This window comes from Bufo bufo, chromosome 8, assembly GCF_905171765.1.
Source record: "Bufo bufo chromosome 8, aBufBuf1.1, whole genome shotgun sequence".
NCBI classification, from domain to species: Eukaryota; Metazoa; Chordata; class Amphibia; order Anura; family Bufonidae; genus Bufo; species Bufo bufo.
In genome coordinates, this window is record NC_053396.1 from 191,952,046 (window position 1) to 191,968,013 (window position 15,968).

General features: G+C 47.9%; 1 protein-coding gene across 1 annotated transcript in view; it reads left to right on the plus strand.

The window, feature by feature from the left end:
* The first annotated feature begins 4,473 nt into the window (after positions 1 to 4,473).
* Positions 4,474 to 15,968, plus strand: part of ACP7 (acid phosphatase 7, tartrate resistant (putative)) — a 28,413-nt gene continuing 16,918 nt past the window's right edge. Inside the window, exons 1-4 of the mRNA XM_040406513.1 lie at positions 4,474 to 4,770; positions 7,005 to 7,105; positions 8,141 to 8,344; positions 15,025 to 15,207. Coding sequence (XP_040262447.1) covers positions 4,622 to 4,770; positions 7,005 to 7,105; positions 8,141 to 8,344; positions 15,025 to 15,207 — 637 coding nt within the window. The 5' untranslated portion in view covers positions 4,474 to 4,621. The remainder of the gene's footprint in view (positions 4,771 to 7,004; positions 7,106 to 8,140; positions 8,345 to 15,024; positions 15,208 to 15,968) is intronic.

Consider the following 15,968-nt stretch of genomic DNA (forward strand, 5'->3'; position numbering starts at 1 on the left):
CTCAAGAAAAACTATTAGGGTTGTACCGGTATCGATATGATACCGGGATTTGACATTTACTGATACTAGGATGCGCAGCCTAGTATCAGAGAACATGGCGCGCACTGATTTCAGCTGAGGGGTTAACTGCCACAGATCGCAGCGCTTTGTCATAGAGGTCGGGTGCGCGCTATGTGATTCTGCCGCCGGCACCCGCCTCCTGTATTTGTATTAAAAGGTTACTTATCTTCATTGGTGGCGCAGTGCGCCCTCCCCCAACCCCCCCAGTATTAAAAAGTCATTGGTGGCAGTGGTCATAGGGTCCCCTCCCCTTCTCATTGGTGGCAGTGGCAGCTTCTGAACGGAGCACCAGCAGTGTAATCCTGGGGCTCCGATCAGTTACCATGGCAGCCAGGATGCTACTGAAGCCCTGGCTGCCATGGTAACCTCCCTGCTGTGTGTACTATGCCCAGGGCAGCAGGGACAGTGTGAGCTCCTAGTCACCCTCATAGAGCTCTATTAGGGTGAATAGGACAAGGGATGAAAAGATCCCAGGTTCTGGCCCCTCAGGGGGGAAATAGTTATTAAATAAAAAGTAAAAAAATAATAAAAAATATTAAGTTTAAATAACCCCCTTTCCCAATTTTACATATAAAATATATAAACAATAAATAAATAAACATTTTACATATCGGCACGCCCAAAAAAGAGCGAACTATTAAAATATTCAAAAAATATCTCCTATGCGGTGCACGCCGTAACAGAAAAAAAATTAATAAATAAAAACCGCGCGATTCGCCATTTTGTAGTCACCTTGTCCCCCCAAAAAATAGGATTGGACTGTTCTATAAAATGCGGAATGCACGCGGCTTTTTATGATGTTTTATTTTTTTCGCGTGGTATTGAATGGTATCGAGTATCGCAATTCTTTTTTATGGTATCGAAATCGAATCAAAATTTTGGTATCTCAACAACCCTACTATTTATGTGGTATTGCCCCACAGCACGAAGGGAACAGGTCAGCATTACCACATAGCGAACCCTGCAGTGGAATTACAATTTTTTCCAATTCTATCCAATTTTTTTCCAGCTTCTCTCTACATCGTATGCAAGTGGTGCCATTAGAAAGTACAACTTGTCCCGCAAAAAAACAAGTCCTCATATGGCGAACTGAAAAATAAAAAAGTTATGGCTCCAGGAGGCAGGGAGTGAAAAATGAAAACAAAAAAAATCCTTCAGGACTTTATTGGTTAAAGCACACTGTCTGACCTGTTACATGTGCGCTTGGCAGCTGAAGGGATCTGTGTTGGTCCCATGTTCATATGTGCCCGCATTGCTGAGAAATATGATGTTTTAATATATGCAAATGAGCCCCTAGGAGCAACGGGGGCGTTACCGTTACACCTAGAGGCTCTGCTCTCTCTGCAGCTGCTGCGCCCTCTGCACTGACAGGACCAGGCATGGGTGGGGCTTATACCTATAGTGTGCAAGCACGACCACTACTGCCGGATCGCAGGGTGGTCGTAACCATGGAAACGAGCAGTGTGTAATGTGATGGATAAATGAATCCAGCCAGCAAAGGAAGCAATATGGAGAATCACAATACATTAGTAAGTGCCTTGTATAAACTTTCTCTACATGATAAATGCCACTTGCTGCAGGGTGTGGTGGAACCAGTTGTATCTGGGTGACTCTTGGTACCAGCACATTTCTATCTGTTTTTCTGGGATACGCCCCCGGCTCTGCTCTTCCATCGGTACAGCCCCATGGGATTCCCTCTTTACAAATTTACGGCAAATCAGTGCCGACGCGGAGAATGGAAGTGCCTAGTAGTCACGTTATTCATATATTTCTAAGAGGTATAATAGAGGAGCATAAAAAAAATGGATCGAAAAGGATTATTACATTGCTGCAGTCCCATAGAGAATGAATAGAGCAGCAGAGCTCATGTCCCGCGCCTGGTGCTCCGCTCCTCCAGGCACATGGACCTCCGTTCTCATGATGGTTGGGGTCCCAGCAGTCGGCCCTTCACCAATCAGATGCTTATCTCCTGGATAGGGGATACGTTGATCTCCTGACACGGCCCTTTTAATGAGTTAGTAAAGGGGTTATCCCACCCTCATGTATCCACAGAATAGGGGATTAGTCTTAGATCATGGGGGTCCGACCGCTGGGATCCCACCAATTGCGAGAATGGGCCCCTGTGTGAACAGAGTGAAAGTCACTCCCTGCACTAGGACTGCAGAAGAGAAGCTTCTCTGGCATCTATAGACAGGTCCTCACCCCGCTTTCCCAGGGTCCTGCTTGTGATATCTGCATAGCCATGCACTGGATACGTCACTTCACGTCTCAGCAGATTCTGGAGTCTGGGAAAGCTGGGTTACATCCTGTGTGGGAGCTTTCATGATGGCCGTAGTGGCTGTCACCGAGCTTTTCTAGGACAAGATAAAGCTAAGACATGGCTGAATACATGCCTCCCAACCGTCCCGGCATCATACTGTGGGGGGATCACTGTGTGTGGGGGGCACTTATAGGGGCATCATACTGTGGGGGGGGGGGATCACTGTGTGTGGTGGGCACTTATAGGGGCATCATAATGTGGGGGGATCACTGTGTGTGGTGAGCACTTATAGGGGCATCATACTGTGGGGGGGATCACTGTGTGTGGTTGGCACTTATAGGGGCATCATACTGTGGGGGGATCACTGTCTGTGGTGGGCACTTATAGGGGCATCATACTGTGGGGGGATCACTGTGTGTGGTGGGCACTTATAGGGGCATCATACTGTGGGGGGATCACTGTGTGTGGTGGGCACTTATAGGGGCATCATACTGTGGGGGGGGACCTAAGGAGGTATCACTGTGTGTGGTGGGCACTTATAGGGGCATCATACCGTGGGGGGGATCACTGTGTGTGGTGGGCACTTATAGGGGCATCATACTGTGGGGGGGGGGGGACCTAAGGAGGTATCACTGTGTGTGGTGGGCACTTATAGGGGCATCATACTGTGGGGGGATCACTGTGTGTGGTGGGCACTTATAGGGGCATCATACTGTGGGGGGGTCACTGTGTGTGGTGGGCACTTATAGGGGCATCATACTGTGGGGGGGATCACTGTGTGTGGTGGGCACTTATAGGGGAATCATACTGTGGGGGGGGATCACTGTGTGTGGTGGGCACTTATAGGGGCATCATACTGTGGGGGGGGATCACTGTGTGTGGGGGGCACTTATAGGGGCATCATACTGTGGGGGGGATCACTGTGTGTGGGGGGCACTTATAGGGGCATCATACTGTGGGGGGATCACTGTCTGTGGTGGGCACTTATAGGGGCATCATACTGTGGGGGGGATCACTGTGCGTGGGGGGCACTTATAGGGGCATCTTACTGTGGAGGGGATCACTGTGTGTGGTGGGCACTTATAGGAGCATCATACTGTGGGGGGGGGGGGGGTCACTGTGTGTGGGGGCACTTATAGGGGCATCATACTGTGGGGGGGATCACTGTGTGTGGTGGGCACTTATAGGAGCATCATACTGTGGGGGGGATCAGTGTGTGTGGTGGGCACTTATAGGAGCATCATACTGTGGGGGGGGGGGGGGGGTCACTGTGTGTGGGGGCACTTATAGGGGCATCACATACTGTGGGGGGGGATCACTGTGTGTGGGGGGCACTTATAGGAGCATCATACTGTGGGGGGGGGGGGTCACTGTGTGTGGGGGCACTTATAGGGGCATCATACTGTGGGGGGGATCACTGTGTGTGGTGGGCACTTATAGGAGCATCATACTGTGGGGGGGATCACTGTGTGTGGTGGGCACTTATAGGAGCATCATACTGTGGGGGGGGGGGGGTCACTGTGTGTGGGGGCACTTATAGGGGCATCACATACTGTGGGGGGGGATCACTGTGTGTGGGGGGCACTTATAGGAGCATCATACTGTGGGGGGGGGGGGGGTCACTGGGGGGGGGGGCACTTATAGGGGCATCATACTGTGGGGGGGATCACTGTGTGTGGTGGGCACTTATAGGAGCATCATACTGTGGGGGGGATCACTGTGTGTGGTGGGCACTTATAGGAGCATCATACTGTGGGGGGGGGGTCACTGTGTGTGGGGGCACTTATAGGGGCATCACATACTGTGGGGGGGGGATCACTGTGTGTGGGGGGCACTTATAGGAGCATCATACTGTGGGGGGGATCACTGTGTGTGGTGGGCACTTATAGGGGCATCATACTGTGGGGGGGGATCACTGTGTGGGGGGGCACTTATAGGGGCATCATACTGTGGGGGGGATCACTGTGTGTGGGGGGCACTTATAGGGGCATCATACTGTGTATGTGTGTGTGTGTGTGGGAAGGGGGGTGTTAACCTAAGGAGGTATCACTCTGTGTGGGGGGCACTTATAGGTCCATCACTCCACACCACTTAAAGAGCTATCATTACTGGGGGGGGGGGCAGCATTACTGTATGGAGAGCCCTGAAGGGCATAACTATTGTAAGAAGGCACTAAGGGGACCCTTTTCTGTGTTGGGAGACTAAGGGTGCATTTTCTGTGTAGGGGGCAGGATAAGCCTACATTTGCTGCCGTGTGGTGTCTATTGTTTATTTGTTCCTGGATATTGGGATTGGCTCTCCATGATGTGCGCACTGCCGGTTTCGTGCACCAGGGGGCAGTCGTGCTCCGCCGCAGACACTTGTTGTTGTGAGCCGGGGCCTTTTGTTTTGTTTCCGGCTTTTCCAAGACGCAATCTCCAGCAGAAGGTTCTACTCCAAGGACTTGTCAGGTAAGGTCCACCTCTCCAGGATCCATTGTCCACCTCTCCTACCTATAGGTTTTAGCGTCACAGACAGCTCTAATGATGGGCACTCACGGCCTCCAGAGAAATGATTGTCGAGGGAGAAACGTACCGTAGATCAGGGCTGACCAACCTTCAGCACTCCTCCAGCTGCTGTGAAACTACAACTCCCAGCATGCACATTCGCTCATCTGTTCTCAGAATTCCCATTAGAAAAGATTGGAGCAAGCTGGGATTTGTAGTGTCACAACAGCTGAAGGATGCGGGTCGCTGCTTCAGATGATAAAGCCGACCTCTGACCTCTCATTGAATTAAGGCTACGTTCACACTTGCGGCAGAGTGATCCGGCAATCTGCATGCAAACGGAGAGCATTTGTAGACGGATCTGGATGCGGATCCGTCTCACAAATGCATTGCAAGAACGGATCCATCTCTCTGGATGTCATCCGGAGAAACGGATCAGTTATATATTTTTCCACATTTTTACCGGTCATACGCATGCGCAGACTGGAAGGACGGATCCGCAGCATGCTACAGTATTTCCTCCGTCCAAAATGCTGTTCAGTGACTGAACTGAAGACATCCTGATGCATCCTGTTGGGATTACTCTCCATTCAGAATGCATAGGGATATAACTGATCAGTTCTTTTCCGGTATTGAGCCCCTAGGACGGAACTCAGCTCCGGAAAAGAATAACGCTAGTGTGAAAGTACCCTAAAGGGGGTGCCCCCTATCTTGTGTCTGAGTGTTCGGGGTCCGAAAACAGGGGGCCCCGTCTCTCTCACCCGAATGGAACGGCGGCCACGCTGTGCCCGGCAGTCGTACAGAGTTGAATGGAGTGGCAGCACACGTGTGTATAACCATTCTAATGGGGGAACACGGGGTCCCCCTTCTCGGGCCATAAAGTAAGTAAAAAGTACTATTAATCCATATGCAATGAGCAGTTAAGGACCCAAGGACGGGCCCCAGCCTCCCTCTCTCCCTCCCTCTCTTGATTGGCAGGGCCAGGTGAGATGACTGTGCAGGAACATGGCCTGTCAATCAGGAAGGAGAGAGAGGAAATCCAATTTCACTATGCAAAGAGGATATCTCCCAAGGAAATAGAACCGTCTCACTAGCGCCATCTTGTGGAAGTGGCTCCCTTTGAGTCAAAATCCGACTTTATAACAAGTCTTGGGACATGACAAGGAAAAATAGCCAAGCCAAATATCCATCTGTAGACAGCTGTTTTGGGGGTGCTTGCCCCTCATCAGTACGGAGCAGGATTCTGGCTGAGTGCGATGCCTTCGGTGCAGCTTAGGTAGGGTACTGGCTGTACTTAAAGGGGCTGTCTCATCTTGCTAGGATATACCACCAACGTCAGATTGATGCAGGTCCCACCTATCTCCAGAACAGGTGCCCAAATATGAAGGAGAGAGCACTGCTCAAGCGCCACCTGCTCTATTCACATCTATGGGAGGGACTGCCGGAGATAGCCAAGCCAGTACTCAGCTATTTAGGGCAGTCCCATAGAAATGAATGGAGGGTGGCCACGCTTGCACAGTGTTCTCTCGTTAACTTGCGGGGGCCTGTTTTGAAGATAGGTGCAGGTCCCACCTCCGACTATCTGACATTGGTGGCATATCCTAGTGATATGACATCCAATATCTCAGATGAGACTACCCCTTTAAGTACAGCCGGTACCCTACCTAAGCTGCATCGAAGGAATCGTCAGAATCCTGTTTCGTACTGATGAGGGGCAAGCACCCCACGGATGGATATCCGGCTTGGCTATTTTCACTTGTCAGTTTCCAAGACTTGTTAAAAAGTTGGATTTTGACTCATAGGGAGCCACTTCCACAAGGTGGCGCTAGTGAGATGGTTCTCTTTCCTTGGGAGATACCTCTTTGCATATTGTTTTCCCATGAAGCATTGCCAATAAGTCTCCATACAGGGCTGGTCTCTTTAAGGAGAGCCTGCACCTTGCTGAATGATTCACTGACATCCTGACGAGTTTGTCCAGTCAGGAGGAACGAGGGTCCAGTCCCTTGTGCCAGAGATGGGGGGCATCACAGCAAAATCTCATGTTGTCCTACACAATGTATTCCTATGATCTGCTGATATTGACCCACCTAGTGGAGGTACAGCGAGGCGCCGTGTGGGCGCTGCCTTTGTGGTTTCCTATAATTCGGGATACGAGGTGTTTGTACGTTCTCTCATTGTAATGATATGTAACGTTGCAGGATGTGGACGTCTATTCTACCCCTGGTTGTGATCGTCGTGTCTGTGGGCAGTGCCAGCACTGGTTGGTACCAACCTGAGCAGGTGCATCTCTCATACACAGGTAAGCTTCAGCCACAAAGTGACATCCTTAGGGTACGGCCACAAAGGACGGATTTTTACGGCGGCCCAGTCTCAGCTTAGCTCTCACTGTCCGGACCAATCTAGGCCATTTAACTCTTTACATGCCGCGGCTAATAGTGACCGCGGAATCTAAGCTGTACACAGAGGGAGCAAATGCCCTCTGTCTCCCATCAGCATCCCACAAATGATCGCGTGGGATGTAGATGTCTCTGCACGGCAGTCTACTGAACCTTCTGAAGGCCCCAGCCCTGCCCGCAGCATATCCTAGCAGGCCCCGCCTCTCTGGCGCAGCCTGCTGGTGACTGTCAGTATAGCACTGACAGTATAATTCTATTGTACTGCCTAAGATGTACAAGAGAATTATAGAAGCGATTGAAACATCGCCTATTAAAGTTCTCTTGTGGGACTGTTAAATGGTAAGAAAACAAAAACAAACTTTTATTAAGTAAAAACAAAATCCAAGTAAAAAAATACACCTTTCTTTAATTGAAAAAACGCTTTTCAGTGGAAAAAAATTAGCAAAAATAAAATCCCCTCCACATATTTGGTATAGCTGTGTCCGTAACACCCCACACTGCCCAGTTATCATGTCATTTATCCTGGACTATGAATGCCATAAAAAAAAAGAGTTGGAATAAAAAGCGATCAAAAAGTATTATGTACCCCAAAATGATACCAATGAGCACAGGTCTGTAGAAGGAAAAATAAATTGTGCAAAAGTAGTAAAATATAAAAAGGTATTGATTTGGTATCACTGTAATCGTACTGACCCAGAGAGTAACAAAATCCCCCCCCCCCCCCCCCCCCCCCCCCCCCCCCCCCCCCCCCCCCCCCCCCCCCCCCCCCCAAAAAAAAAAAGTTAATAAAAGTTGATGTATGATATGTGGACCCCAAAATGGCACCGTTTAGAACTACAACTTGTTCCGCAAAAAGCCCTCATACGGCTATATTGATGGAAAAATAAAAAAATTTATAGAGCTTTTTTTTTTCTTTCCCCAAAACCTTTTACAATTAGGTCATCCAGCAACTATGATGGTGACGTGGACCACCTTCAGCTGGACCCCATCTGTAGTGGAATTCAGTCCTCTGACCGGACCCCCTTCATTCAACCTCACCGCATCTGGCAGCACCAACCTCTTTGTAGATGGAGGACCAAAACAGAGAAAGATGTTCATCCATCGGGTTACTCTGGAGAACCTGAATCCTGGTCAGAGATACGGTAAGACGAGATCAAGGCTTCCCTCGTTCCTCGACCATTCCTCGTGTAGGTGTCATCTGTAGCTGATGTATTTGGATATTTTAATATGATAGTTATGTGCTACTTTAAAGGGCATCTGTCAGCAGTTTTGTCCCTATGACACCGGCTGACCTGTTACATGTGCGCTTGGCAGCTGAAGACACCTGTGTTGGTCCCATGTTTATATGTGTCCGCATTGGTGAGAAAAATGAGCCTATGAGCAAATAAGCCTTTAGGAGCAACGGGGGCGTTACCATTACACCTAGAGGCTCAGCTCTCTCTGTGCCCTCTGCACTTTTATTAAAAACAATAGGGGGCGCTCCCTTGTGAAATACCTTAGGCCCCTTTCACACGAGCGAGTATTCCGCGCGGATGCGATGCGGGAGGTGAACGCATTGCACCCGCACTGAATCCCGACCCATTCATTTCTATGGGGCTGTTCACATGAGCGGTGATTTTGACGCATCACTTGTGCGTTGCGTGAAAATCGCAGCATGCTCTATATTCTGCGTTTTTCACGCAACGCAGGCCCCATAGAAGTGAATGGGGTTTCGTGAAAATCGCAAGCAAGTGCGGATGCGGTGCGATTTTCACGCACGGTTGCTAGGAGACGATCGGGATGGAGACCCGATCATTATTATTTTCCCTTATAACATGGTTATAAGGGAAAATAATAGCATTCTGAATACAGAATGCATAGTAAAACATCGCTGGAGGGGTTAAATTTTTTTTTAACTCACCTTAGTCCACTTGATCGCTGCCCGGCATCTCCTTCTGTCTCCTTTGCTGAACAGGACCTGTGGTGAGCATTAATTACATGAACAGGGCCTTTGGTGACGTCATTCCGGTCATCACATGATCCATCACATGATCTTTTACCATGGTGATAGATCATGTGATGACCGGAGTGACGTCACCACAGGTCCTGTTCAGCAAAGGAGACAGAAGGAGATGCCGGCTCCACGATCAAGTGGACTAAGGTGAGTTAAATTATTTTTTATTTTTTTTAACCCCTCCAGCGCTATTGTACTATGCATCTACAGAACACCGATCCCAAACGGTTTGAGTACCAAACATGCGCCATTTTTTTTCACGCGAGTGCAAAACGCATTACAATGTTTTGCACTCGTGCGGAAAAATCACGGGTGTTCCTGCAACGCACCCGCACATTTTCCCGCAACGCCCGTGTAAAGAGGCCTTAGGGTTCCCAGATAAGGACCAAATAAAGGCTCATGCCCACGAACGTAAGAGCTCAGTGCCTATGCTGTGAACCGCAAATTCACTTGCACGCACTACTTTTTTGCGGCGTGGAGGCACGTACAGTAAACCCACGGAAGCACTCTGTAGCGCTTCCGATCCGTGCCTCCGTTCGGCATCTCCCGGATTGCGGACTCATTGAAGTGAATGGGTCCGCGATGCGGGATGCGCACGGCCGGTGCCCGTGTGTTGCGGACCCGCCGTATGCCACAGCCGGGCAACAGCCGTGTGCATGAGCCCTAATGTTGTGCAAATCCAGGCACAACACTAGGAAATGGCGCGGTCTCTCCTGTAGAGAGGATAGGTAAGGCTGCTGCGCTTGTTCGCCGGGATCCTCCAGATGGTGTCCGCAATACACATAGGAACGTGTTGGCTCAACAAGGAGCAGAAAAAGAGAAACAAAAGCGCGCTGCTCGGCCATCTATAAAAGTTATTTATAGTGTTTTCTGTGTGTTTTTAATAAATAACTTTTATAGATGGCAGAGCAGCGCGCTTTTGTTTCTCTTTTTCTGCACTTTTATTGACAGGGCCACGCAGTGAGAACATCATAATGTCTGGTCCTATCCATCAAAGTGCAGAGTGCATGGCATTTCTCTAGGTGCAATGGCAACGCCCCCGTTGCTCCCAGAGGCTCATTTGCATATATTAAAACATCAGTTTTCTCAGCAATGCGGTCACATATGTACATGGGACCAACACAGATGCCTTCAGCTGCCAAGTGCACATGTAACGGGTCAGCCAGTGTCATAGGGACAAATCTGCTGACAGATGGGCCTTAATACAGTTGTAGCAGAGCTGAGGTTGTCATTTGGCCACAAGCTACTACATAATGTCAACTCCACAGGTTGAGAAACCCTTCCAAGACGAGTTCCTCTCTAGGACATCTGTACTTGGGATTATAGACTTTAGTGTGGGAGGCTTATATGGAGCAGGCCGAGCTGTTCTCTTCAGTTCCTCTGTCCCTTCTTCTTATCCGTAATCTTGTTTATAGAATTATTTTCGCTTTAAGCCGGTTTTGCCACCATTTTTTATCATGTCAGATCTCATCAGCCAGATGTTAATAATATCCGACTTTCCGAGTCTGATGAAGTCAACGCAGCCTTCGATATTACAAATGCAGTGAGTCCAGGAAGGAAGAGTGAGCGGCGGAGAGTGGTTGTGGTAGTGTTAGTGATGGGGGTGGTAGTTCTCACAATGGCGCTCCCTGGGCCATGCAGTGTTAGGAGGGCATACACTTCCTTCCCTCTGATCCTCACACCCAGGACTTTTGGGGTCTCCTCCCTGGTGGTAGTTGGGGCGCCCTTGATGGTGGATGGTTGGCAGGGTGTGAGGCAGGAGGGCAAATGGTTGAGTCAATGACCAGGCCCGTTTGGTTTTACTGAATAGATGATGGGAGTTGCAGTACATATAGCCGGAATTGGCACAGTTCCGAATATATTACAGAGTAGGCTCTTCCCGATTGCTGTGTATAGGCAGCAGCAATGATGGTAGTAGTAGTCCTTCCTTCTCTTTCCAGGTACACGTTGCAATCTTCCCAAATAACCACACATGTACGGTGTCATTAACTCTATGCAGTGCCCAGGGGTGCAAATCTTAGATTGGATGGCCACTCCGTCTCAAAATGGTGGTGGGTGCCGTAGGCAATTAAGCCTTTCCACATGCAGTAAAGTCTTTTGCCATAAACGAGCATTACCTTACTCTCCTTATCCCGCACGGCCCTGGTTCTCAACCATCTGTAAAGGTTCTCTTCCCTCAGGGTAGTCTCTCAGTTCAGATGCTTCTCTAGCAGCTTTCAGCCTCAGAGAAGAAGTTGCCTTGGACTAAACTCAACCATAGACGTCCTCGCTCAGCATAACCAGGGAGGTGGGACCAGACCATCACCCTGGCAATTGCACTAAGACTGCCAATTCTAACTATTTGCTGCCCATATATCAATTAGGGATTCACACTGCTCAAACAAACCATTTGAGTGCTTAGATAATAAATCTCAACATTTAACTTTTTAGCATGGAATTATCTCTTCAGCAGTGATCCACTGGGTCACTGCACAAACCGGGCTCCAACATCAGAACCATCCATACATCCTATTAGGGCATATAGACAACACAGAGGGGGCCCGACGTTTGGGACCCCACTCTGTCGGCCAGAGTGAAGAACTGATGCACCAGGCCCATTCACCTATTACATTGACAAACATTAAAGAGGTTGTCCCATGAAAAATATTCTACATTCTTTTCAAACCAGCACCTGAGTCTGAATATTTTTGCAATGGCATGGAAAAATGTAGTTTAGACACTGAATTATTAAGTAAAATACATCTGTATAGCGCCACCTGCTGTTTATTATGTTCCTTATTTCTCTGTCCACCTCAGTAGCATCTCTGAGGTGGTCGCACATGCACAGTTCCATCCTTTAACTGCTACCAGCTGTAGTTTATTCCTGCACCCTATAGCGGATAGTGTGGATAGTAGTTTAGTCCTGCACACTATAGTGGATAGTGAGGATAGTAGTTTAGTGGATAGTGAGGATAGTAGTTTAGTCCTGCACACTATAGTGGATAGTGAGGATAGTAGTTTAGTGGATAGTGAGGATAGTAGTTTAGTCCTGCACACTATAGTGGATAGTGAGGATAGTAGTTTAGTCCTGCACACTATAGTGGATAGTGAGGATAGTAGTTTAGTCCTGCACACTATAGCGGATAGTGTGGATAGTAGTTTAGTCCTGCACACTATAGTGGATAGTGAGGATAGTAGTTTAGTGGATAGTGAGGATAGTAGTTTAGTCCTGCACCCTATAGTGGATAGTGAGGATAGTTGTTTAGTCCTGCACCCTATAGTGGATAGTGAGGATAGTAGTTTAGTCCTGCACCCTATAGTGGATAGTGAGGATAGTAGTTTAGTCCTGCACCCTATAGTGGATAGTGAGGATAGTTGTTTAGTCCTGCACACTATAGTGGATAGTGAGGATAGTAGTTTAGTCCTGCACCCTATAGTGGATAGTGAGGATAGTAGTTTATTCCTGCACACTATAGTGGATAGTGAGGATAGTAGTTTAGTCCTGCACACTATAGTGGATAGTGAGGATAGTAGTTTAGTCCTGCACACTATAGTGGATAGTGAGGATAGTAGTTTAGTCCTGCACACTATAGTGGATAGTGAGGATAGTAGTTTAGTCCTGCACACTATAGTGGATAGTGAGGATAGTAGTTCAGTCCTGCACCCTATAGTGGATAGTGAGGATAGTAGTTTAGTCCTGCACACTATAGTGGATAGTGAGGATAGTAGTTTAGTCCTTCACCCTATAGTGGATAGTGAGGATAGTTGTTTAGTCCTGCACACTATAGTGGATAGTGAGGATAGTAGTTTAGTCCTGCACCCTATAGTGGATAGTGAGGATAGTAGTTCAGTCCTGCAGCCTATAGTGGATAGTGAGGATAGTAGTTTAGTCCTGCATCCTATAGTGGATAGTGAGGATAGTAGTTTAGTCCTGCACACTATAGTGGATAGTGAGGATAGTAGTTTAGTCCTTCACCCTATAGTGGATAGTGAGGATAGTTGTTTAGTCCTGCACACTATAGTGGATATTGGGGATAGTAGTTTAGTCCTGCACACTATAGTGGATAGTGAGGATAGTAGTTTAGTGGATAGTGAGGATAGTAGTTTAGTCCTGCACACTATAGTGGATAGTGAGGATAGTTGTTTAGTCCTGCACACTATAGTGGATAGTGAGGATAGTAGTTTAGTCCTGCACACTATAGTGGATAGTGAGGATAGTAGTTCAGTCCTGCACACTATAGTGGATAGTGAGGATAGTAGTTTAGTCCTTCACCCTATAGTGGATAGTGAGGATAGTAGTTTAGTCCTGCACCCTATAGTGGATAGTGAGGATAGTAGTTTAGTCCTTCACCCTATAGTGGATAGTGAGGATAGTTGTTTAGTCCTGCACACTATAGTGGATAGTGAGGATAGTAGTTTAGTCCTTCACCCTATAGTGGATAGTGAGGATAGTAGTTTAGTCCTGCACACTATAGTGGATAGTGAGGATAGTAGTTTAGTCCTGCACACTATAGTGGATAGTGAGGATAGTAGTTTAGTCCTTCACCCTATAGTGGATAATGAGGATAGTAGTTTAGTCCTGCACATTATAGCGGATAGTGAGGATAGTAGTTTAGTGGATAGTGAGGATAGTAGTTTAGTCCTGCACACTATAGTGGATAGTGAGGATAGTTGTTTAGTCCTGCACACTATAGTGGATAGTGAGGATAGTAGTTTAGTCCTGCACACTATAGTGGATAGTGAGGATAGTTGTTTAGTCCTGCACACTATAGTGGATAGTGAGGATAGTAGTTTAGTCCTGCACACTATAGTGGATAGTGAGGATAGTTGTTTAGTCCTGCACACTATAGTGGATAGTGAGGATAGTAGTTTAGTCCTGCACCCTATAGCGGATAGTGAGGATAGTAGTTTAGTCCTGCACACTATAGTGGATAGTGAGGATAGTAGTTTAGTGGATAGTGAGGATAGTAGTTTAGTGGATAGTGAGGATAGTAGTTTAGTCCTGCACACTATAGTGGATAGTGAGGATAGTAGTTTAGTGGATAGTGAGGATAGTAGTTTAGTGGATAGTGAGGATAGTAGTTTAGTCCTGCACACTATAGCGGATAGTGAGGATAGTAGTTTAGTCCTGCACACTATAGCGGATAGTGAGGATAGTAGTTTAGTGGATAGTGAGGATAGTAGTTTAGTGGATAGTGAGGATAGTAGTTTAGTCCTGCACACTATAGTGGATAGTGAGGATAGTAGTTTAGTCCTGCACACTATAGTGGATAGTGAGGATAGTAGTTTACACTACCGATCACACAGCACACCCTATTTGGGCAATCTCTAACCAGTAATGTTATATAGTCGTCTCGGCCATTATATACAGCGGCTATATTTCACATCAGAGTATCCATGGAACAGGTGAAGGCCACATGAGCTGACTGTATAGACACCGCACACATTACACTGGGCCGTGTTTCCATCCTCCGTCCTCTCACAGCTCAGTATTCCTCCGATTATTGCAGTAAAGTGAATTGAGGCCAATATGTCCGACAGCCAGGAATGTGATCTTCATTCACACCGGTGATTTAGTTGATTGCTGTCCTTTCTGTAATGGCTGCTGTCACTCCGTACGCTGACTTCTTAGTTCCGGGTGGGCTTGTGCTTCTACACAGCAGCCTACCTGAAAAATCTGAGCTGCAGTATAAATCACAGTGGAGGATAAGAGCAGCAACCTGAGCTACTAATGTGACAGGAGGCAGATTTCAGACTACCCTCGACTCCATAAGATAATGGGCTAAGCTGTAGTAATATAACCAATCTCCTATGTTCCACGTATGACTGTTTTCCATCCTCCTCTCCCAGTTTATCACTGCGGCAGTTCTCTCGGCTGGAGCCCCCAGTTCTACTTCCGTGCGCTGCAGGCCGGCTCCTCCTGGGGGCCACGCTTGGCTGTGTATGGAGATATGGGGAACGACAACGCCCAGTCCTTATCACGGCTCCAGAAGGAAACACAAATGGACATGTATGATGCCATACTCCATGTTGGTAAGCACTGGCATTAGCATTAAAGGGAATGTGTCATCAGAAGGTGACCTATTGTTTAAATCACTTTTTTATGTTAAACATATCTTTTAGAATTTTATGTGGGTTTTTTTCCCCGTTTTTTTTTCCATTTGCCACTTTCTATATTTAAAAAAAAAAAAATGTATATAATCCTGCAGTTTCACTCTGGACACTAGGCCTAATATTGGATCACAATTTCCTGTTCTGTACAGATCCCTTTTCAGCAGTCATCTCATTATCACTAGAGGCAGAATTAATCACAAGTAAGGCCTCTTTCACACTTGCGTTGTTGGGATCCGGCATGCACTTCCGTTGCCGGAGGTGCCTGCCGGATCCGTAACAACGCAAGTGTACTGAAAGCATTTGAAGACGGAACCGTCTTCCAAATGCTTTCAGTGTTACTATGGCACCCAGGACGCTATTAAAGTCCTGGTTGCCATAGTAGTAGTGGGGAGCGGGGGAGCGGTATACTTACAGTCCGTGCGGCTCCCCGGGCGCTCCAGAATGACGTCAGAGCGCCCCATGCGCATGGATGACGTGATCCATGTGATCACGTGATCCATGCGCTTGGGGCGCCCTGACGTCACTCTGGAGCGCCCGGGGAGCCGCACGGACGGTAAGTATGCTGCTCCCCTGCTCCCCGCTACACTTACCATGGCTGTCAGGACTTTAGCGTCCCGGCAGCCATGGTAACTATTCAGAAAAAGCTAAACGTCGGGTCCGGCAATGCGCCGAAACGACGT